Source organism: Heloderma suspectum, chromosome 3, assembly GCF_057233095.1.
Source record: "Heloderma suspectum isolate Gila_16-S chromosome 3, 16-S_ref, whole genome shotgun sequence".
In the NCBI taxonomy this organism is placed as follows: Eukaryota; Metazoa; Chordata; class Lepidosauria; order Squamata; family Helodermatidae; genus Heloderma; species Heloderma suspectum.
The window spans coordinates 291682910-291707341 of NC_139460.1; the positions used below are offsets into that span (position 1 = coordinate 291682910).

Below are 24432 nucleotides of genomic sequence, written 5' to 3' on the forward strand. Positions count from 1 at the left end.
TTACTGTATGTGTTTCTTTATCCTTACAGATCAGAAAAAGATTAAGAAAAATGTTTGGTCACCACACAATAAACAGGGCTTTATGACAGGCAAAAGGCAGCTACGTATAAGACCAGAAAAGCTCACATAATCAACTAATTTATTTATGCTGGGTTAAAGTTTGACAATTATTCTACCTTGCATCTGGCAGTATTTTAGCACCAACCAAATTCAGTCTGTAAACTTTGTGTCATGATCCTGGCCCATGAAAGTGTTTTGACTGCTCCAAATGCACTGCTGTTCTGCGATGCTGTTTTCCATAATTCCGTAAGTTTACTGAGAGGACAAGAGCTATTTGATGTTGCGCACTATTCGTCTACAGTGATTAGTTTTCATTTCTCCCAAAGCTTGTTCCAGCTGCTGAATAAGGTGGAGCAATGTAGCAGGATCAGTTTGTAATACTTTGGTAGTTTGATTTCCATCCTGGTTAAGGTGTAGCTTCAGAGTCACAGCTGGCTTAATTTGTTGTCTCAGACTTCTGCTGGCAAGCTATTTAAAAGGTGAGGCGGGAAAAAGTTAATAACGTAGAGCTAAGAATACCAACGGAATCCTATTTCTAATTCACAGCATTCATAATATAACAGCATATACACAAAGATATGTACCTATTGCACAGGTACATATTTTAATTTCCTGGTACCTAGTGTTGCTCTTTGGGCCTGACTAATTCACCATAAATCCTCCTTGGCAGGCATCTTCTGGTATGGGAGAAGCAGGATGAATTTTCAAAAGCACCTAAAATATATCAGTGCTGTTCATTGGCAATTGCTGGCCTACAACTAAAGTCAGCTTAGGTAAGGCTGCAAGCTGGCCCACTGATTAAAAAAAAAAAAAAAAAGCTCTCCCCTCACCTGTCCTCACCAGTCATAGTAGCCGCAGCTTCATAATTGGCTGCATGTTGTTATGTGGCCTGTTACAGGAAGTAGACAGGAAGAAGAACTTGGGGCCAGGAGGAGGGGGAGACAATCTGAGGGAAATTACACCCTGTTTCTTGAAAAAAAAAAAAAACCTGTGTAGGCATGGAACTGCCTGGGGCTTTGAAGGCTGTGACTCTTGGGGAATTTTTTCCCATACCTGAGCATGCAGCTTTATGGTGTCTGTTGGTGTGCACATATGCACACATGTATGTGATGTATCCTGCCAAACAATTTAGTTGCTGATTTTTATTATGAGACTAGCCTGCATATTTCACCTTTTATTGATCTTGTTAAAGCCAGCCTTATTTCTTAGATACTGTGTTTACATTTTTAATTCAGCTATATTTTCAATAGCTTACTATTGAATTTTTTTAACAGATTTTTTTAACTCTTAGCAACGATTTGCTGTTTCAAAATAAATGTTGTAATTTGAATAAAATGTCAATACATTTGTCTGTAACAAAGTATTGTTGTACTGGCTGAGCTAGTACTGATACAGAGGTGGAAAATTTACAAGAGGATCCCTTTAATATGAAGCCACAGCTATGAAGTACATAGAAGCTTAAGTAGGCTGCACTGTACTGGCAAATAATTGCATAACTACACAGAGCACTTTCTTGTGCCCTATTTTGAATAATCGTATGCAAAGCAATGTCTGAATAATATTACTACTGCCTCTATCAATTAAAGCATTATAACTTGTTTGACAATTTGTGTGTGCTGTGACAAACTAAAACAAGTATGTGAGTATCTATTAAGGATCTGTGCCTTTACCTGCACATCTAGTCTCCATTCAAGACTGTGATAACTGGGAAGTTTTGGGGCTAGTTCACTCAGAATACTTCTGATCTCCTTCCTGTTGTCAAGATATAGCTGAAGTAATAAGGTATTCAGATCTTCAGAGAATCCTAATATAAGTACAGAGTCTTGGAAATCCATCTCAGATATCTAAAAAGTAACAGTAAGAATAATGTGTGAGTTAACTGCATCTATTGTTTTACTTGCTCTCAGTCTCTGTGTTAACAGCCGTAAAGATCACATTTCCTACAGTGAAATAAGCTTGATCTGTAGAAATCAGCAGGTGACATTTTTGACAGCATGGAGGTTAACATTCACACCTGACATTAAAGCCACGGGAGAAGGAGCTGGTAAAAAAAAGGCAACTCTTCATGGTAGATGCACCAAAACAGAGGATTTTCTGCTAATTTTTCTGGATGAAATACAGTGTCATGTGAGTTAAAATCTGCTCATGCAACAGGACTTTATCTTCTCTCTTCCCCACTACAGCCTCCCACGCCACCCGAAAATCTACTCCAGGCGGCCCCCTGATCCTCTGCAGCAGATTTTGAGGGTATGCAGGGGGGAGGGGGAATCAACCCTCCCTGTTCTACTGAAAGAAGCAGTTCCGTCAGCATGAGAGCTTAATGGGATTCCAAAGAGCTTTCATCTGAAACACCACATCTTTGTGGATTTTATCTGAAACACCATATCTTTTTAATTAAAAAAAAAAGTCTCAAAGATTTGCCTTTCACTACATAGAATGTTCTGAATTATGCTTACCAGGAGTTTTGAGCTCTCAGTGAGAAGATATGTTAATCCCTCTACTCCATGCTGAATTGTCTCACTACTAACATTAAGCTTTCCTGGAAAGAAAAACATCAAAAAGATACAGCACATGGATATGTTACCTGGGGACCGATCCATTATGATATACAAGCTAATAATCTCTAATGAAAAAAGCTCAGTTTGCAAACCTCAGTACACTTATTCAGGAGTAAATCCGGTTGAACTCTGCATATGCTTGCACTGTTTGTATATATTTAACAATATGTATATGGTTAACAGTAATGAAGCCTAGAAGCCTAGGCTAAACCCTTGCCAACTTTTCAGAATCTATCAGAAAATGGCCCCGTTCACACGTAATGCCAGCAAATGGTGGGTTAATTAACCACTAATTGTAGATTAACTTTGGGTTGTTTAATCCATGACTAACCCATAATGTCTGGGTTCACACATCATGAAACAATCTCTGATCAAGTGACTCAGAAGTTACATATTTAGAATGGCAGTGGCATGCAACCCATGGGTTAACACCTGATTTGCTGCCATTACGTGTGAACTGGGTCAAAAATGTAAATAAGCGGCTTTTTTTTTTTAATTAATTCAGGGTCATTCAGAAAAGTAAACGCAGATTGGGGATAGCATGATGAATTGAGAGAGACAGGAGCAGGTAAAGGAAACATCAAGGCCTGCTTGAGTTGGATCCCCCACCCCGCATCCTGATGGCTAACTGACATCAACTGCCCTGTGGGAAAGAAGAAGGAGCGAGGGAGACGAGCAGGCAAAGGGAACATCAGGGCCTGCTCTAGCTGGACTGCCCTGGCCCGCAGGAGATGAGAGACATTCTACTTAATTTGCCCATTTCCTTCCCATTTTTCCTTGTTTGTCTTGTCTTTTTAGATTGTAAGCCTGCAGGGAGGGACTGTCTTTTTGGCTACTGATTGTAAGCCATCCTTTTTTGGTTGTGGAAGAGGATAAAAATAATTTAAATGAATAAATAATGCTTCCCCATACCAAATGTTCCATGCCTGTGGAAAACTAGTAGGTCAGGCAGAAGGGCTCTAACTTATCCTAGTTTTCTTCATGCAGAGAGCTGTTTTACACAGGAAGCAATCAAATATACCACTGTTCCCCATCTAGATTCTCATGGGGTCAGTGCCAGGTCTGTGCCATGTGCTTTTTCTGAATACATAGATTGCCTACATAGAGCCAATCCTGAAACTGCTGAACAATGAAACCTTGATTCATTTCAACTGAGCTTATGCAAGTGAAGAAGCTTGACAACAGTACAAGAAGTTATTTCAACCATGTTGCTACTTTGTAATAATTAGAAGAGACTAAGATCTTGACAATACGTATACATGCTCACACCCCTTACTATTTATAAATATTTCAGGATCAGAACCCAAACCCAGTTTTGTTCTGCCTCTGCAAAGCTTCCTTTGCTCCTTCAGTTCTTGCCCACACAATAACTACATGAGTAAAAATAGAAGTTTTTTTTTAAGACTAGGAGATAAGCGAAGCAGGAATGCATTAAAACGATTAACTTTCCAAACTGCATCTGTCCTTTCAGCACATTACAAGATTGCACTTGCTCCAAAGGAATTTAAAGAATTTGTTTTGATGTTCCATAACACACAGAACATGTTAGGTTAACGTTGTATTTAAGCACTAGCCTGGCAGCCATAGATGACCAGGAACTGCATGCAGTCGTTAGAAGGCTGACAGAGGAGGGATGAAGTGTCCTGTCCCTCCTCTGCACCCTGCTGGAGGAAGGAAGCCCCCTCCGCACACACAGTGTAAAAATGCAGGTCTCTGTCCCTCCTCCGCCAACCCTTAGCAGGCTAGTAAAAAAACCTGCAGGCTGGTAACGTTTGGGGGCTTATTTATAAGGCTGAATTAGGCCTGGTTCAGTCTGATAAACCATGTTTTTTTCAGGCTGAGAATGAGCTTTGTTTCCATGCTCTCCCTCCACAGCTTCCCTTTCCTCTTTTCCACCCATGCTCAGTTTTGGCGCTGAAATTGTAGCTTTTAAAACTAGTTTTGGCGCTGATATTCTAGTTTTCCTGTGCCATCCAAACCAGGAAGCTGTGGTTTAAGCCTTGCTTACAAACTAAGATATGAAACTACCTTCAGCCTGGGCACAAATCTTATTCCTAGTTTATTGGACTACTATCATTACATCTGAACAAGGCCTATGCCTACAGCAAGGCATCAATTCAGCCAGTATTATCAAGCTCCTATAAAAGTTCTGCCCTTCAGCCACACTCCTCTTATTCTTACTTGCTGCTCCTTCATAGATTTTTGGGTTTGTGCCTTTTCTTAAGAACTCCATAGCGATACGACCAAATTCACTGACAACTGAAAAAAGAAAGAAGAATAATTTTCAGACCCAAGTGACTACATTATGGCTTGGTCATAGAAAGTTTTTCATAGAAAACAGACTCTCTTGGACGTAGCCCAATATAATAAAGCATATCTCAGTCCACTGTAGATTGTAAACCAATGGCAGGTTAGCATGTAACAACAACCCAGAGTATGGGTTGTCACTGAATTATAGGTTGTTGCTGAATCATGAGTTGTCATGTGTGAACACTGTACTATGGTTTAACTATGTGTTGTTAACCATGAACAACCCAGGAAGAGAACCCATGGTTTGTTGTTGGGTTGTGAACTCTGGGTTGCAATGCTAACCCATGGTTTGTTGCCCTACCAGAGTTTGTCTGGCAGAAGATTGAACAAACCATGGTTTGTTTTCTCAGTCCCTGGGTTGTTTGTTTCCCTTCTCCTTCGCCTGCTCCCCCTCTGTATCCCAACTGTCTTTGCAGCTCTGTAATACTGGCATGTAAAGAGGCTGTGTTTTTTTTACTGCTCTTGCCCACTGCATCTGTAGCCTGGCAAAACAACCCATGAACAACCGATTCTGCATTTGCATGTAATGACAACCCATGGTTTAAACACCCTACATTTTACAACCCAACAACAAACCATGGGTTCTCTTCATGGGTTGTTCATGGTTAACACCCCACAGTTCCGAGCTTGCACGTAACGACAACCCGTAATTCAACAAACCATGGTTAAACGATTTGTCATTACGTGCAAACCAGGTCATACTGGTGAAAGTGGGCAGGACCAGCAAAATAGTATGGAGTGCCAGAACAACATTTAATCTACATGTGCCATGGAGTTCAGTATCTCATAATAATTTCAAGAGTTTCAGCAACACATTAGATATGAACATCAGAAGAGCCATGCTGGATCAGACCAAGGGTCCATCTACTCCAGCATTCCATTCACACAGCAGCCAACCAGCTGTCGACCAGGAACCCACAAGCAGGACATGAGCGCAACAGCACCCTCCCACCCATGTTCCCCAGCAACTGGTGTACATAGGCTCACTGCCTCTGGTACTGGAGGTAGCACATAGCCATCAGGACTAGTAGCCATTGATAGCCTTTTCCTCCAGGAATGTGTCCAATCCCCTTCTAAAGCCATCCACATTGGTGGCCTGCTACATCTTGAGGTAGCAAATTCCACAGTTTAACTATGCACTGTGTGAAGAAATACTTCCTTTTATCTGTCCTGAATCTCCCACGAATCCACTTCATGGGATGTGACCCCATTGGGTTCTAGTATTTTGAGAGAGGGAGAGAGATGTCTCCCTATCCACATTCTCCACACCATGCATAATTTTGTAGACCTCTATCGTGTCTCCCTTTACCCTCCATTTATCCAAGCTAAACAATCCCATCTGTTGTAACCTTCTCTCATTGGGGAGATGCTCCAGCCCCTTGTTCATCTTAGTTGCACTTTTCTGCACTTTCTCCAGCTTTACAATATCTTTTTAAAAACACTGTTTTATACACTTTCATCGCTCGATTTATGGTCGGAGAATTCTGGCAACTGAATATCAGAAAGAAACAATACTGCTAAGATCCCTGAAATATTATGACAATCCCTGAAAATGCAGAGGCTTTAAAAAAACAGAAGAGGCAGCAAAATGTGTTGAAGAAAACTGTGTTAGTTATTTACAAATGCACTACACTTATTATTTGTTATTATTATGCCTCAGCAAACATGGTCTTCAGCACCTTTTTAAGGTTTGCCTCCTTGGTTTTTTGGAAGGGACTGTGTGTGTCTAAAATTGCTGCTGTTTTCCTTTTTTCCTGCTGGTTTTAAAAATAAAAAAAAATTACAAGAAAAATCAAAGCAGCAAGAAAATCCTTTTACCACCTTGATTGCAAGTACAGTTAATTATTGCCAGAGTGGTAAGCAGAAATTAATGCACGTTAAATCAGAGCATACATTCTAAGTTTCTGGTCTTGTAATCGTAAAGAAAGGTTTTCTTTGTTTTGTTACTACACCAATGAAACTACTGTAATGTAGTGGCTAAAGACCTAACAAGCTAGTACAGGGGACATGTGGCTGCTAATGACCCACATCTCTACATGTTTCCCCAATAGCCCGTTCACACTCAGCATTACCACACACACGCAGGTGGACACTAATGAACTGGATCTACATCACAGAAATACTGAGGGGGTGGGGGAAGAGCAGGAGCAATGGCACAGCAGTCTAGCTTTAGGTAGGCCCCAATCCTAAACACACTGAAAACTTCATTGAGAAACCAATAATGATTTCTATTAAATATATAATGTGGTACTGTGAGAAAATAATGCACAAATGTATCAATGTGGCATAAACACTTTTGCCTGCAGTAGTGACTAATGGAGCAATCCTGTGAACCATAGACAGTGTCTGGGGGGCCATAGGATTGATCAGTTTCCTGGCTCTGAGCTTGTACACAGGGCACGGAGCTGGGGGCCAGGAAACTGCACTCCCTGCCCTTTTGTAGCCAGTGTGGAGAGAACTGCGCCGGCTACCACTCCACTCACAAAATGGAGCACAGAGATGAGGAATCCCCAGCCATCCCCAGCCTCCTTCTGTGTGGGTCCCCAAAAGCCTCCGCTAAACGGGTCTTGCTAAAATGCAGAGCAGGAGGCACAAAGCACCTCCTGCTCTGCATTGGATACCCGTAGGATTGCACCCTAAACCTGCTGGCCATGAAGGGTTGACTCTTTTAAGTTACAATCCCAGGTAAGTTACATGCTTACCTGGGAGCAAGTCCCACTAAATTCAATGGGACTTGGAGATTTCATTATATTAAGCCATATATAAATATATTAATAAACACATGGGACTTAGTTCTGAATAGTCACTGACTCTCAGCCTAACCTAAACTCACAGGATTATTATGAGGATAAAATGGTGAGGAGGACCCTTGAAAGCTGCCTTGGGTTCCTTGCAAGAGTGAAAAGGGCGGGATATAAATGTAGTAGTAGTAGTAGTAGTAATAATAATAATATAGACATACGTAGGATTGCACTGCTAGACTGCAATCCTAAGCACACTGGGTTGGGTACAGACTTCGTCATGCTTTGAGTAGACCCACTGAACTCAATGGGCCAAGTTAGTCATGACTAACTCAGATCCCATTAGTTTCAGTGGGTCGACTCTGGCCAAGTCTGGATCCAACCCCGACCGGGGAGGAAGCCCCACTGAACGCGGCGAGACTTACTTCCGAGTAAGCACGCGTTCGGGCTGTGTTGTGGCAGGGGCCTGGCAAGAGCCCGAGGACAGAGAGGGCAGCATCGCCTGGCCTTCTGGGCACCCCCATGAACCCATCGCGGAGGAAGATACGCAGACGCGGGCATCTACGCGAAGGGGACGCTCCCCTGGGGCTTCCTCCGCAGGCCCGGGGCGGGCGAGGCAAGCGGCCCGCTCGCTCGTACCTGCGCTCTCCACCCGGGGAAGGAAGCCCAGGTGCTCCTTGTGCTCCTCCGACAGCACCAGCAGCATCTTCCTCGCTCAGCGGCCCCCGCCGACCGAAGCCGACGCCTCCCGGCTTCGCGGCGCGGCAGGCGGAAGCTCCCTTCCGCCACGCGGCGTCACGGCGACAGCTGCCCGCCGGAGGAGCCGCTCCCGCGCCCAACGTTCCCGCGCCGATTCTTTCCGCGTCGGAAGGCGAGGCGCTCAGCGTGGGGCTGCCGGGCCTGGTCCCCTCGCTCTTCCGCCGCAGGGTCGCGACGCCGCTGCCGTAGTAGCTTGCGGTGAAGCCGCAGGATGGGGTAGCGCGCTCTGACAACGGCAGAGACATTCTTGGGCCCCTAAGGCAGGCGTGGGCAGAAGGTGGGTCGGGATCTGCTGGCACATCTCTAGGTGGTTGGCAGTAGATCACCAAGGCGTTCTGATTCCCAGCTGCTTAGCACTAGCACTAACAGAATCACTCCTCTCCCACGCAAAAGCACGCTGCCGAAATAAGCGTAGGGTAACCAGGGGTGGATTTTCAGTTCCATTCGGTTCTCGAAACGAATTCCTGGGCTCAGAATTCCTTGATTTTAAGTGAGTGTCTTTTGCACCAGGCTTCGGTTGGCGAATCTCAGGGTTCTAGTAAGGCACAAAGGTGATCCGGCGGGCTTGAAGTCTGTCCACGCCTTCCCTAAGGTGACCCTTCCGTTGCACTCCTCAGCTAGTTTTTAGAATCGGGAGTGAGCGCAGCAAAAGATATCAACTTGTAATAATAAGGAACAGGCTGTCTCAGTGCATGTGCAGAGTGCAGGATCCTGAAGCAACATGTCTGAGCGTGCAATCCTATGCAGGTTTAGACAGAAAAAAGTCCTACAACTCCCAGCATGCTGGTTGGGGCATGCTGGGAACTGGAGGACTTTTTCTGTCTAAACCTGCATAGGATTGCACTCTCAGGAGTTTTCTCAGGTAAACATCTGTGCTGTCTAAGGCTTAATTTACGGTAAAATCCTAACTAGATAGGCGGCCGCCTCTGCCCTCGGGGGCGACCGCCTATCCAAAGCAAGGCAGGAGAGGCACAGGGGGATCGTTTCCTCTGTGCCTCTCCTGCCTTGCTCTTTTTTGCTAGACAGCCGTTTTTGGCTGTCCAGTGGAGTGGGGGGCCAACCGGGAGAGGAAGATGCCGTACAACACATAGGATGTGTTGTACGCACAGCCCCGGTCTCCTTGCCCTGGAACGCCCCCCAGCCCTGCCCCTTTTCAGTCTGCGCTTGTCTTCCGAGTGCGGAGGATGGGGCTTAGCAGGGCGGACAAGGATGGAGGTCAGATTTCCGGGAACCGACCTCGGAGCGCGGGCTCCGAGGTCGGTTCCCGGAATAGCGCGTACCCTATGGCCGTCTGTAACCATAGGATTGCTGTCGAAGGAGATGAGGGGAGAGGAGCATCCAGTGCTCTGCCTTGGACAGCAAAATGTCTTGGGCTGGCCCTGGCAATAACTACATCTTGTTAAGTTTCTTGTAAAAAATGAAATAAACATTAAAAATTAATGTTTAATCGCAGCAAGTGTTGGACCTGTAACTTCCCCCCTCAGTTTAGCCACTGATTCATTGGGGGAGTATCCACACTTGGGGCAGTTCTATCACAGCACTAATAGCGTGGGTGCGAACGGGTGCATTTATATTGCTTGGACTGGCTGAAAAGACAGAACAAAAAACCAAACAAAAACTTTAAAAAAACAGCTATTTATTATTTATTTGTTTGTTTAAAACATTTCTTGGCCTTCTTTCAAGGCAGAAGCCCTCCCAAGGCGGCTTACAGCAGTAAAACACATAAAAAACAGTTATTAAAAGTGGTAAAAACAACAATAAAAGCCAACAATAAAATCAGCAATAATGATAACGGCAGTACCAGCAACAACAGCAGTCTTATCAAGAGAAGGCCACAGTAAAATAATATGTTTTTAAGGCCTTCTTAAAAGCCTGCAATGAAGGAGTATGGCAGACCTCCAACGGCAACTTGTTCCAAAGGTGTGGGGCCACTGCAGAGAAGGCCCTCTCACTTGTGATCACCCACCTGACTGCCCTCATGGGTGGGCAAATGAGAAGGGCCTCTCGTTTTGATCTTAAAGTATGGGCAGGCTGATATACTACGCAGCAATCCTCAGTCTTGTTCTTTGCCATATCATAGAGTCATAGAATAGTAGGGTTGGAAGGGGCCTACAAGGCCATCGAGTCCAACCCCCTGCTCAATGCAGGAATCCAAGTCAGAGCATCCCTGACAGATGGCTGTCCAGCCTCGTCTTGAACGCCTCCAATGTGGGAGAGCCCACCACCTCCCTAGGGAATTGGTTCCATTGTCGTATTGTTCTAAGAGTCAGGAAGTTTTTCCTGATGTTCAGCCGGAATCTGGCTTCCTGTAACTTGAGCCCATTCTTCCGTGTCCTGCACTCTGGGACGATCGAGAAGAGATCCTGGCCTTCCTCTCTGTGACAACCTTCCAAGTACTTGAAGAGCGCTATCCTATCTCCCCTCAGTCTTCTCTTCTGAAGGCTAAACATGCCCAGTTCTTTCAGTCTCTCTTCATAGGGCTTTGTTTCCAGTCCCCTGATCATCTTTGTTGCCCTCCTCTGAACCCTCTCCATTTTGTCTGCATGCTTCTTAAAGTGTGGTGCCCAGGACTGGACACAGTACTCCAGTTGAGGCCTAACCAGATGTCAGGGTGGACACTGAGCCCATAGAATCCCAGAGTAGTTCTGATTCTGAGGAAGAGCAGTCGCTCCTGGGAGAGGAGCGCGCTCCTCTTTCCCAGGACCAACAGCTGACGGAGATTCCTCCCACCAGCTTTCCTAGTTTAGTTAGAAGTCCAGGGAGTGACCAAGCACAGATAGCAGACTTGGTGGAGGCGCGACGCAGACGCAGAGAGCGGCGCCAGATGGAGGGCGCGGAAAGGAAGCGTAGTGCCAGGTTGGTGCGCAAACAACGGCTGCGCCCAGAGGCTCCAAGGGAAAAGGGGTGGGACTCTCCCTAGTCCTTAAGTTCAGGGGTCTGCCAGTAATTCCCTTTCAAACGGGGACCAACTGTTCCAACTTAGGGCATAGGTACTGTGCTGCTCAGATCTAGTTGCAATCGGTATAGTTGTTAAGTTGTAAAAGAAGAATAAAGCTTTGAAAGGAATTCCTTTGTCTGTGTCTGGACCTGGCTACTGGTTTAGACAGAGAGAGACCTCCAAGGAGCCCTTGACACCAGTGCTGAGTAGAGGGGAACTAGTACTTCCCGGGATTTGGAAGCTATGCTTCTGTTAATGCAGCCCAAAAGAGCATTTGCCTTCTTTGCAGCCACATCACATTGTTGGCTCATATTCAGCTTGAGATCAACAACAATTCCCAGATCCTTCTCACTTGTCATGTTGTTGAGCCATGTATCCCCCATCTTATGCCTTAAGAATATAGAGGGCTAGCTATGTGTATCAAAAATAAATACAATGTGGAGCAATTCTGAAAAATGTCTGCTCCCCCACTCCCTTCAAAACAAAATAATGATGTTTATTTACTTACCTTTTATATTTTCCAACCATGTTTATAGGAGGCAACAGCCATCAAACCATCCAACAATTATTTTAAGCAGCCACTAAAATTACCTCTGCTTATTATACATGCTGTAATAAAAGACAAAAGACTGAGGGCCTAACAACCCTTTCAACATTTGAACAGGTGGTATATAGATGCCACATGAATGGGTACTTACATGGATGTTCAGTGTGTCTTTGTTGAAGTTTATGTATATTTCTTAAAAAGCTGTATTCATACGCACGCACGAACACACACATGCACTTCATGTGCATGGATTGAAATTGATATATCCAAATCTACGTAGCTATATTTTTTCCTTGTTATGGTTTTGTTTTGTTTAAATTTCACAATTAAAAAATTAATTAAAAAAAACCAGTAGTAGGCAACAACATGGAGAGGTGGCACACACTGCAGTGTGGTGTCATTGTGTGTGCTGTGGTGCAGGGAGGTGTCCTAGGAGCATGTCCTCCTCATCAAGAGTTCATTGGTTTCTGCTGTGTCTCTGTGGCATGTTGGTATCGCCATCAGCACAGCCTCTGATTCGTGGGCATCAGCTGCATTTCCATGGATGTGGGGGGTATGACTGCTCTTTTCTGATATTCTGAGTGGTATATTTTCTCTTCCACTCCAGCTCCGAGAGGTTATAGGATACAGCACCCATTGTGCCAATGTGGCACCAGGATATCTTCCCCCTCCCAAAGTCATTGCTTTATCAAATTGCTCTGACAAGAAGGTATTTGAAGTAATTGGAAAAAAAAAACCTTTATCCACACCTTCAGAGTTATTATAGCAGGTCCATAAATTAGCACAAAAGATAATGATAAGAACTTAAGAAGAGCCATGCTGGATCAGACCAAGGGTCCATCTAGTTCAGCATTCTGTTCACACAGTGGCCAACCAGCTTTCAACCAGGAACCCACAAGCAGGACATGAGCACAACAGCACCTTCCTACCCATGTTCCCCAGCAACTGGTGTACATAGGCTCGTTGCTACCTACAGTACCAGACACACATAGCCATCAAGACTAGTAGCCATTGATAGCCTTTTCCTCCAGGAATTTGTCCAACACCCTTTTAAAGCCATCCAAATTGGTGGCCATCACAACATCCTGTGGCAGCAAATTCCATAGGTTAAATATGTGCTGTGTGAAGAAATACTCCGCTTCATGGGATGTGACCCCATTGGGTTCTAGTATTTTGAGAGGAGAGAAATGTCTCCCTATCCACATTCTCCACACCATGCATAATTTTGTAGACCTCTATCATGTCTCACCTTACCCTCCTTCTTTTCACTGTTGTAACCTTCACTGATAAGGGAGTTGCTCCAACCCCTTGATCATTTTAGTTGCCCTTTTCTGCACTTTTTCCAGCTCTACAATATCTTTTAGGTGTGGTGACCAGAACCGTACACAGTATTCCAAGTGTGGTCGCACCATAGATTTGTATAAGGGCAGTATGATATTGGCAGTTTTATTCTCAATTTTTTCTAATTATGCCTAACATGGAATTTGCCTTTTTTTACAGTGGCCACACACAGTGGCTGTGTTTCCACCAGCGATTTATTCCAACTGGCTGCAATGTGAGGTCTGTTTCCATGACGTCATGGCCATTCAGCACCAGCTCCACATTTTATCGTGGAAAAACCGCTTCTGAAACTGGTTATAGTCCAAGTTTTCCAGCCTACTTCGGCTCCATTACTGACCTGTTTCCATAACCACATGGGGTTTGGTATCAAAGTCCTGCCCATGGGGTGTGTAGCCCGGCCTTTGTGGGTGTGTCGCTCGTGACCTCAGTGACCCTACCCTTTCCTTCCCTGTTTTCCAGAAGTTTCATCACCATTTTGGAGCAGGATGCCGAGGGACCAACTTTTAAAATATCATTGAAAATAAGCACTGGAACACTAGTGCGTATAAGCCTGCTATCGCAGGCAAGCAAGTACTCCGATTACAGCCTGAAAACAAGGTTTACCTCAGGTTGCTTCCCCAGAACTACACGTGGGGGGAATCCATGGCCAATATTCCTTTGTGTCATTTGGACCAGGGAAACGATGCCACAAGCATCATAGTCTAGTTTTCATATTACAGGCTAAGTCACTATCTCATTACCACACTTTTGTGCAGGACTTCAATCAATACGCATAACCTCCATGTCAGTATGTTGCTAGGACTCTATCACGAAATAGCACTAACATGCATTTTCCAGAACAAGCCTCCACAGGAGTCAGCAGGGCACCCCTGGAGTAATGAGCTATCACGCAATAGCACAAGTGCGTGTTACTGCTATTTCGTGATTGAGTGATAGAGTCCCAGCAGCATACTGACATGGAGGGTATGTGTATTGATGGAAGACTTGGGCAATAGTGTGATGAGACAGCAACTTAGCATGTGCCTGCTAATGCGATAGCCTTAAGGGTACCTCCTAATGTGGTAGCCTGCTATCTAGAGGAAAAGGGAAAAAATGGGCGGAATCAGGGAAGTCTACTCAGAAGTTACTCCCCTTTGTGGTCAATGAGGCGTGTTCCTAAGATTGCCATCAAGGGGAGTAGAGCCTCTCTGATTGGTTCAGCAGCCAGTCTGATGACATTCACTTCCAATCCCCCCACCCCACCTGGAAGCATTGATTGATGTTTCTGTCAATCAATGGGGAGAGGGGACTCAGCAAGAGCAGGAGGCAGAACACAGATGAGGTAATCAGACCCAACCCAGACTCCACCCAGCCATCAAGAAAATAATTTGGTTAGAGCTCAGTGGAAACAGCACAGAGCCCCAGGCTACAGCAGTGATAAGCACTGTGAAAACTGGAAAAGGAGTAGATGCAATTGGGGAAACATCCCAACAAAATTGCAAGCCAGGTGAAGCTGATAGCATGGAAACACACCCCTGGGTTGACATCTTCATCGACTGTCCACCACAACCCCAAGGTTTATTTATTAATTAAATTTATTAATCGCTCACCCAGCCACTCTGGGCGATGTACAACAATAAAAACAGTTTACACAATAAAATTCAACATTAAAAACATGTTTCTAAAATTACCCTAGCCCACCCCAAATGCCTGCCTGAACAACCATGTTTTTAATGCATGGCGGAAGCTCATTAAAGAGGGGGCATGGCGGAGTTCTCTAGGGAGGGAGTTCCACAGAGTGGGGGCCACCACAGAGAAGGCCCTCTCCCTCGTCCTCACCAGCCTAGCTGTCCTGGCTGATGGGACAGAGAGAAGGCCATCCGAGGCTGATCTTGTTAAGCGGCCTGTCTGGTGTTGCTGGAGGTGCTCCTTGAGATAGGCTGGGCTGAAGCCATATAGGGTTTTAAAGGTCAAAACCAACACCTTGAATTTGGCCCGGAAAACAACTGGTAGCCAGTGCAGCTCTTTCAGCACTGGAGTGATGTGATCTTGCTGGCGGCTGCCTTCAATCAGGCGAGCTGCTGCGTTCTGTACCAGCTGCAGCTTCTGAACGGTCTTCAAGGGTAACCCCATGTAGAGCGCATTACAGTAGTCTAAATGAGTCTATATGATGGGAGCAGATTGTCGGGAAGGTAGGGGCGCAGCCGCCATATCAGATGGAGTTGGTACAATGCTGTCCGGCTCACAGCTGACACCTGAGCTTCCATGGACAGCTGGGAGTCTAAGATGACCCCCAAGCTGCGGACCTGGTCTTTCAAGGGTAACCATATCCCATTCAACAGCAGGTCAGCATCCCCCAACCTCCTCTTGTCTCTCACCAAAAGTACCTTGGTCTTGTCAGGGTTCAGCTTCAGCTTATTCCTCCTCATCCAGCCACTCTCCGTCTCCAGACATTTGGACAGGGATTCTGTGGCCAACCTTGGTGAAGATTTGAACAAGAGGTAGAGCTGCGTATTGTCCACATACTGATGACACCGCACCCCAAACCTCCTGATGATAGCCCCCAGCGGCTTCACATAGATGTTAAATAGCATCGGGGAGAGTCTGGAACCCTGTGGAACCCCACAAGTGAGCGGCCATGGGTCCGAAACCTCCTCTCCCAGTGCTACCCTTTGGCACCTGCTGGAGAGGAAGGACCGGAACCACTGTAATACAGTGTCTCCAATGCCCAAGCCCTCCAGGTGGTCCAGGAGGATACCGTGGTCAACGATATCAAAAGCCGCTGAGAGGTCGAGAACAAGGAAGGAGTATTCATCCCTATCCAGAGCCCTCCTCATATCATCCACCAAGGCGACCAAGGCCATTTCTGTCCCATGCCCAAGCCTGAAGCCCAACTGAAATGGGTCTAGATAACCAGCTTCTTCCAAGTGTGCCTTCAACTGCATCGCCACCACCCGCTCAATTACCTTGCCCCAAAAAGGCAGATTCAAGACTGGGCGAAAGTTGTTCAGAAACTTGGGGATCCAAGGAGGGCTTTTTTAAAAGCGGTCTTATCACTGCCTCCTTGAGGACTGATGGCATCACTCCCTCCTCAAGGGAGGCCTTGATCCCCTCACCCAGCCTCTCTCTGCAGCTCATAATGAGCCAAGATGGGCAAGGATCAAGTAAGCATGAAAGTACCTTGTCCATCAGAAGGAAGAAGCTGGAACCGATCCCACAAAACTGGTGTGCCACAGACCGCCTCCTGCTCACTAACTGTATCCACAGCGCACGGAATAACACTCCTAATCCGATCAATTTTATCTGCAAAGTGCCTTGCCAAGGCCTCACAGGAGGCCTTAGAATCCTCCAGCGGTTCCGGAGCAACTGGACCAACCAGGCTCCGGACCACTTGGAACAGCCTCCTGGGACAGCACTCTGCAGACAGAGATAGAAGCAGCATAATATTCCTTTTTTGCTGCCTTCACTGCCACGTGATAGGCTGAAGATACAGCTCTCTTTCCTGGTTGGTCACCGCTAGCTCAGATCCCATCAGGTTATACTTGAATTTGGGATTTTTTTGCCCCAACATGGATCACTTTACACTTGCTGTAAATCCAAATAAGTTATCTTGATAAATATACAATGAAGAGGAAGGAAATAAATCCAGACAAAAGCAGAAGTGTTTATTATTATATTTATATCCAACATTTTTTCCTCTTGCAAGTAACACAGGCATCATTAAACACATTTTGAAAGTCTATAGATAACTATGTCTGAGCCTGAGTTAGAAACGACATTATAGTGGAATGCAGGCAGCTGCAATTTACAATCCAAACAGCTTCAAGGTTTCCCAGGGGTCTCCAGCTTTCATCTTGGGTTTCAGTGGGCTAAATCCAACATTACAGAAGCAGACTTCTGCTCATTTAATGGTAATTTCCTTACACCTCTGCCCCCCTGGAGCCCCTGCATCCCAAATCTACTCCAGACTGTCCCCCAATTCCCCAGAGCAGATTTGGGGGGGGGGGGTAACTGCAGGAGGAGTGGAATCTGATCCACCAGCGGTGTTCATTCTGCTGGTGGAAGGACAGCATTGGATACAATCAAATAGATGTATAGATAGTCTAGTTCTCCAAAGATGACACCTGTTGTACTTATTCACACACAAAATATCTCTCTCCACACTGGATAAGCTGGGAATATCCCTCAGTATCCAAAAAGCCTCAGGAAGAAGTTGAATTGCCAACTCTAACTATCACGTCCATTTGGAAACCCTTCCCTCTCTCAGCCCCCTCTTCTCAGACACAGCTTTATGTAAATGCTTGACTGCTTACTGGATCTGGCAGCTTACAGCGACATACTGCAGGAGCCCCAAAATATCCAGTCACAGATCATATATTACCATTTGAAACTGTCTGACATCAAGATAGCTTAATATACCTTTCTTAACCCACTCAGTGGCAAGGGCGAAAAAGAGCTGAGGATTGTAAGTGAATGTGTCTCTGTGTAGCACAAATACATCTTTTCTTTTCAAGATGGATTGTGTCCTGGGTCTGATCAGTACACAGGTCTGCATATGCTTTTTTTAGCCAGGGTTCTTGCAATGCCCAGTTGTTGGAGCCATGGTTTCTCTTTAAACGCACTGCAATAAAAGATTTAGATACGATGTTTGTTACTTTTGCTGTCATAGATCAAACAGAGATTAAGGGCGCAATCCTATGCATGTTTAGACAGAGAAAAGGCCTACAATTCCCAGCATGCCCCAGCCAGCATGGCATGCTGGGACGGGTAGGCCTTTTCTCTGTCTAAACATGCATAGGATTGCACCATAAGTATATTATATAGTTTTAAATATATAAAAATGCAAAAACAACAACAACAACCCCACACTCCCAAACCCTGCTATAATAAAGGAAACTTCAATGTGTAATATTTATTATTTTATTATTAAATTTATTAATCGCCCATCTGGCTGGTCACCCAGCCACTCTGGGCGATGTACAACATACAATAAAACAGTTTAAAACAATAAAATTCTACAATAAAAACATTTTCTAAAATACCCTAACCCACCCCAAATGCCTGCCTGAACAACCACGTTTTTAATGCACGACGGAAGCTCATTAAAGAGGGGGCATGACGGAGTTCCCTAGGGAGGGAGTTCCACAGAGTGGGGGCCACCACAGAAAAGGCCCTCTCCCTCATCCCCACCAGTCTAGCTGTCCTGGCTGATGGGACAGAGAGAAGGCCATATGAGGCTGATCTTGTTAAGCAGCCTGTCTGGTGCTGCTGGAGGCGCTCCTTAAGATAGGCTGGGCCGAAACCATATAGGGTTTTAAAGGTCAAAACCAACTCCTTGAATTTTGGCCTGGAAAACAACTGGTAACCAGTGCAACTCCTTCAGCACTGAAGTGATGTGATCTCGCCGGTGGCTGCCTTTAATCAGGCGAGCCGCCGCGTTCTGTACCAGCTGCAGTTTCCGAACTGTCTTCAAGGGTAACCCGACGTAGAGTGCATTACAGTAGTCTAAACGAGAGGAGACCAGGGCATGTACTACTGATGGGAGCAGATGGTTGGGAAGGAAGGGGCGCAGCCGCCGTATCAGATGGAGTTGATACAGCGCTGTCCGGCTCACAGCTGACACCTGAGCCTCCATGGACAGCTGGGAGTCCAAAATGACCCCCAGGCTACGGACCTGGTCTTTCAGGGGTAGCCGTACCCCATTCAACACTAGGTCAACATCCCCTAGCCTCCTCTTGTCTCCCACCAAAAGTACCTCGGTCTTGTCAGGGTTCAGCTTCAGCTTATTCCTCCCCATCCAGCCACTCACCGTCTCCAGACATTTGGACAGGGATTCTGTGGCCAACCTTGGTGAAGATTTGAATGAGAGGTAGAGCTGCATGTCACCCGCATATTGATGACACTGCACCCCAAACCTCCTGATGATAGCCCCCAGCAGCTTCACATAGATGTTAAATAGCATCGGGGAGAGGATGGAACCCTATGGCACCCCACAAGTAATAATACTGTAGCTGGATTATGTTTTCTGAGGACATTACAGAGGGTGGAATCAGTCGAAGATTTTCCACTGATGGGGCTGCTTCCATCAGCAGGACTGGATGGTGGGCAATTACCCTCTTCCCCTGCAGCCCCACACATGCCCTCAAAATTTGCTATGGACAGTTGGGGGAAATTTGCTATGGAGGGTTGGGTGCCCTTGTGCTGGAGCAAAGGAAAGAAGGGCATTGGATTCCATCCAGGTTATCAGTATTATTACTAGCATTTATATAGCACCATCAGTGTACGTAGAGCTTTACAGAGTAACACAAGGAAAAGACAGGTCTCTGCCTTGAGGAGCTTACAATCTGAATTTATACCAGGGGAAGAAAGAGACAGCAGAGAGAAAGGAGGAAGAAAGAGAAAGAGTAACAAGGGATGAATGTGAGCAAATGTAGTTACTAGTATTTAGGCTCCTTTTTAGCAGGAGATAAGCACTGAGAGGCTAAGAGTGCAATCCTATGCATGTTTCGACAGAAAGGCCTATAAAACATGCTGGGAGTTGTAGGCCTTTTTTCTTTCTAAATATGCATACGACTGCACCTTACCAGCCTTCCCCGATGAGAAGCCCTCCAGAGGTATTGGACTACAACTCCCATCATCTCCACCCAGCACTGTAGTCCAACACATCTGGAGGGAACCAAGATAGCGAAGGCTGGGTTAAACTAAAGGTTTAACTGTTGAGTTTTTTAAAAAAGCAACAACTGGGGCTTGTATGTTGCACAGCATAGATGTTCTGGGGGGAAGTTCCAGACAGAAGTGGCAGCGAAGGGAAATGATCAGAACCTTTTACGAGGACAAGAAATCTTGAAGCAGCACAGAATGGACAGAGTTAGGAATGAGAGTCATGGGCGGAAGTATGAGGGCAGAAAGACAAGGGAGGCAGAACTGTTGAAAGACATTTAAGAACCAGGGGGTCAGATCTGGAGCACCACAAGCAGTGTTCCACCCAGGTTCCCAGACCATAGAAACGGCAGTTCTCAGAGCGCATATATTAAAACTAGGGATGTACAGATTGTGTCAAAGCCATTCCGGTTGTGTTTTGTGGACTGTCAGATGCCTTTCATTCAGTTGTCTGTCCATCGATAGAATTGGATTTTTATTTGTTCCCGAATTTGCGAAAATGCGCACATTCCCCGAAATGCACATCTCCCCCCCCCCCCATGGGGGGAATGTACATTTTTGACTGGGTTTATAAAATTTTGCATATTTTTCTATCACAAAATTTGTGCAAAATTCAAGAAAGTTAGAAAAATGGTCCTCAAATTGGCGGAATTCCCCGACAGGGGAAGAGCAGGTTCACTGCAGAATCTGCAAGTCAGATTCATGAAAATCCAAACTCATTTGCTTCCATTGCAGATTTCTCCAACATCCCTAATTAAAATGCCTACTTGCTTTGCTTATGTTCTTATAGTGCAGATGCATTGGAAAGTCTTGCCCATTTCTCCTTCAGTTGTAGTCTTAGCGAGTTCCTCAGGGAATGCCGATTGGTACTTTATACGGCTGGGAACATTTTTAGTTCGGTTGCCAAAATATGCATTATTACTGACCTTCAAACCTCCAGTTGTAGTTAAGGTCATTAGCCATGTTTGCCATTTGACAGCTCATCAAAATTTATGGTAGCTGTCCAGTGACTCCTTCAAATGAGTAAAAGCTTTCAGAACGATTGCCATGCAACCATTGTTTTCAATATAGTGTGTATTATTATTACTACTTCATTATATGTATCATTCTATTATTGCTATGATGGAGGGCTCTAGCCATCAGGCTGCTTACATCCAAGTTCCACAATTTAAGCAGCTAGGCATAGAGGCCTCCAATACAATAAGGGCAAGTCACACGGTGAGTACCGAGAAAATACCAGTTCATCACATAGTAAAACTACTTCTTGACGGTACAATTTCAGACTGCAAGTACACAAGAACAAATGTTTGATCTTCCATATAATCATGTCCAGAACACAGAAAGTGTTTGGGTGCAGCCTTCTCCATGATATGCTGGTTTCCCATGTGTAGGATTCTCCCCATAGGAAAGTGTCCGAACATGCAATCCCTCACTTTCAAACTGAGATGGCACAGTCCAGGAACAGTTTTGCCATATGATGAGCTGTATGTCTAGACCAGGGGTGGATACTGTGTTGCCCTCTAGACGTTGTTGGCCTGTAAATCCCATCAGTCCTAGACAGCATAGACAATGGTGAGGGATAATGGAAGCTGCAGTCCAACAACATCCCTAAGGCCACAAATTGCCCACCCCTGGTCTAGACCAAGTGAAACATTATGGCCAGGTAGAGATTGATCATCATGGGGAAACTGTTTTTTAATATTTCAATGACAACCATGTCTGCTCCAGTTCTGTATGTCATTGAAATATTAAAAAACAGTCTCCCCATGATGATCAATCTCTACCTGGCCATAATGTTACAAAAATAAAATAACTACTCCAGGGCAGGGCATAATATTGACTTTTTGCTTCAAGGCCAAAAATGCCTGACATTACGCTGTAGAAATCTCTAACTATTTATGCTAAGACAAAACTATTTGAGAGCCTAGGAATACCACAAAGCATCTCCCTCTATCCCCTGACAATGGGGATCCCTGGGTTGGTGTGGAAAATCCAGCAGTGAAGAAAGTAGCTCTTAGAAGGACCAGCGTGGAGGTTTGGGTAAATTAGTTAACAAACCAGGATCTGAAATCAGTTTGATTCTGACTTGATTTAACTAACTTTGGTTGGAACAAACCACAGTTCCAAGAGTTCAGTCGCAAAAAGGAAATGTAGTTTGTTCTAAAGTGACAGCAGAAGCCGAGGCTTGTTGTGGCTTGTTCCCAATAACCATAAACTGCTTCACGTCTCCTCTCTATATGTTGCCTATGCATATTACTCAATTCTTTACTTATTTTATTTCATTATTCTACAGTGTAGCAGTTGTCGGCTTGCCCAGCAGTTTCCTGCTGTTTCCCACAGTCCCACAAGTTTCAAGGGATGATCATTTGTGTTAAGATACTTTTCTTCAGCTGCTTACCAAGTTTAAGCACTGAGGCTGATGTTGTGTTGTACTGAAATCCCTACCACCACATGGTGGCAGTGTCTACTCATCAGTGATGGTCTTTTCAATCAGGCTTTCCCAACCTGGCCCCTTCCAGGTGTTTCGGACTTCAACTCCCATCAGCCCCACCCATGACCAATGATGAGGAAAGCTGGGAATTGTAGTTCAAAACATCTGGAGGATACCAGTTTGTGGAAGGCTGTTTTACATATTTCCAGCATCTGTTATAGGAGTTGTAAGATCAATGAATCAAGGTAAGCTGGAGGTGGTCAAACATGAGATGGCAAGATTGAACATCGACATCTTGGGAATCAGCAAACTAAAATGGACAAGCATGGGCGAATTTAATTCAGGTGACCATCATATCTACTACTGAGGGCAAGAATCCCTTAGAAGAAATGGAGTAGCACTCATAGTCAACAAAAGGGTGGGAAAAGCAGTACTGGGGTACAATCTCAAAAACGAAAGAATGATCTCAGTACGAATCCAAGGCAAACCATTCAACATCACAGTAATTCAAGTCTATGCCCCAACCACTGAGGCCGAAGAAACTGAGGTTGATTGGTTCTATGAAGACCTACAACACCTTCTAGAACTAACACCAAAAAAAGATGTCCTCTTCATCATAGGGGATTGGAATGCTAAAGTAGGAAGTCAAGAAATCACCGGGATAACGGGCAAGCATGGCCTTGGTGTACAAAATGAAGCAGGACAAAGGCTAATAGAGTTTTGCCAAGAGAACACGCTGATCATAGCAAACACTCTTTTCCAACAGCACAAGAGGCGACTCTACACATGGACATCACCACATGGTCAATATCGAAATCTGATTGATTATGTCCTTTGCAGCCAAAGATGGAGAAGCTCTATACAGTCAGTAAAAACAAGACCTGGTGCTGACTGTGGCTCAGATCATGAGCTTCTTATTGCAACATTTCGGCTTAAATTGAAGAATGTAGGGAAAACCACTAAACCATTCAGGTATGACCTAAATCATATCCTTTATGAATATACAGTGGAGGTGAGGAATAGATTTAAGGGATTAGACCTGATAGACACAGTGTCTGAGGAACTATGGACGGAGGTCCGTAACATTGTTCAGGAGGCAGCAACTAAATCCATCCCAAAGAAAAAGAAATGCAAGAAAGCAAAGTGGCTGTCTGAAGAGGCTTTACAAGTAGCTGAGGAAAGAAGGGAAGCGAAAAGCAAGGGAGAAAGGGGAAGATATATCCAAAAGCCTCACAAGGCTTTTGTAAGGGTAAAGATTGCAGAGAATAGCAAGGAGAGACAAGAAGGCCTTCTTAAATGAACAATGCAAAGAAATCGAGGAAAACAACAGAATGGGAAAGACTAGAGATCTTTTCACGAAAATGGGAGATCTCAAGGGAACGTTTTGTGCAAAGACGGGCATGATAAAGGACAAAGAAGGCAGGGACCTAACAGAAGCAGATGAGATTAAGAAGAGGTGGAAAGAATACACAGAAGAACGATACAGGAAAGATCTGAATGTCCCTGATAGCCATGATAGTGCGGTCACTGAACTTGAGCCGGACATCCTAGAGAGTGAAGTCAAGTGGGCCTTAGGAAGCAATACTAACAACAAAGCTAGCAGAGATGACAGTATTCCAGCTGAGCTATTTAAGATCCTAAAAGATGATGCTGTTAAAGTGCTGCACTCAATATGCCAACAACTTTGGAACACTCAGCAGTGGCCACAAGACTGGAAAAGGTCAGTTTACATTCCAATTCCAAAGAAGGGCAACGCCAAAGAGTGTTCAAACTACCGTATAATTGCGCTCATTTCACATGCCAGCAAGGTGATGCTCAAAATCCTACAAGCTAGGCTTCAGCAGTATGTGAACCGAGAACTACCGGAAGTACAAGCTGGGTTTCGAAGAGGCAGAGGAACTAGAGATCTAATCGCCAACTTTCGCTGGATCATGTAGAAAGCAAGAGAATTCCAGAAAAACATCTATTTCTGCTTCATTGACTACGCTAAAGCCTTTGATTGTGTGGATCACAACAAACTGTGGCAAATTCTGAAAGAGATGGGAGTACCAGACCACCTTACCTGTCTCCTGAGAAACCTGTACGAGGGTCAAGAAGCAGCAGTAAGA

The 24432-nt window shown here is 45.0% G+C and overlaps 2 protein-coding genes across 4 annotated transcripts in view; both read right to left on the reverse strand.

Moving 5' to 3' along the window:
* Nucleotides 1–8466, reverse strand: COMMD2 (COMM domain containing 2). Of its 2 annotated transcripts, none has more exons than XM_084847270.1 (5): nt 8309–8466; nt 4800–4877; nt 2517–2599; nt 1731–1904; nt 1–528 (listed from the first exon to the last, which is right to left on the reverse strand). In XM_084847270.1, exons 1-5 carry the CDS (start codon nt 8373–8375, stop codon nt 331–333), a joined length of 600 nt encoding a protein of 199 aa, XP_084703396.1. In that variant the 5' UTR covers nt 8376–8466; the 3' UTR covers nt 1–330. The 2 variants fall into 2 exon arrangements, with proteins under 2 accessions (XP_084703396.1, XP_084703395.1); XM_084847269.1 differs by having other exon boundaries at nt 8095–8466.
* An 8408-nt stretch (nt 8467–16874) lies between these two features.
* ANKUB1 (ankyrin repeat and ubiquitin domain containing 1) overlaps nt 16875–24432 on the reverse strand; it is a 31372-nt gene continuing 23814 nt past the window's right edge. Inside the window, exon 6 of one of the 2 annotated variants that reach the window (XM_084847272.1) lies at nt 16875–17854. In XM_084847272.1, the coding sequence (XP_084703398.1) occupies nt 17770–17854 (85 nt within the window). In that variant the 3' untranslated portion in view covers nt 16875–17769. The remainder of the gene's footprint in view (nt 17855–24432) is intronic. The other variant, XM_084847271.1, reaches the window with a different exon arrangement.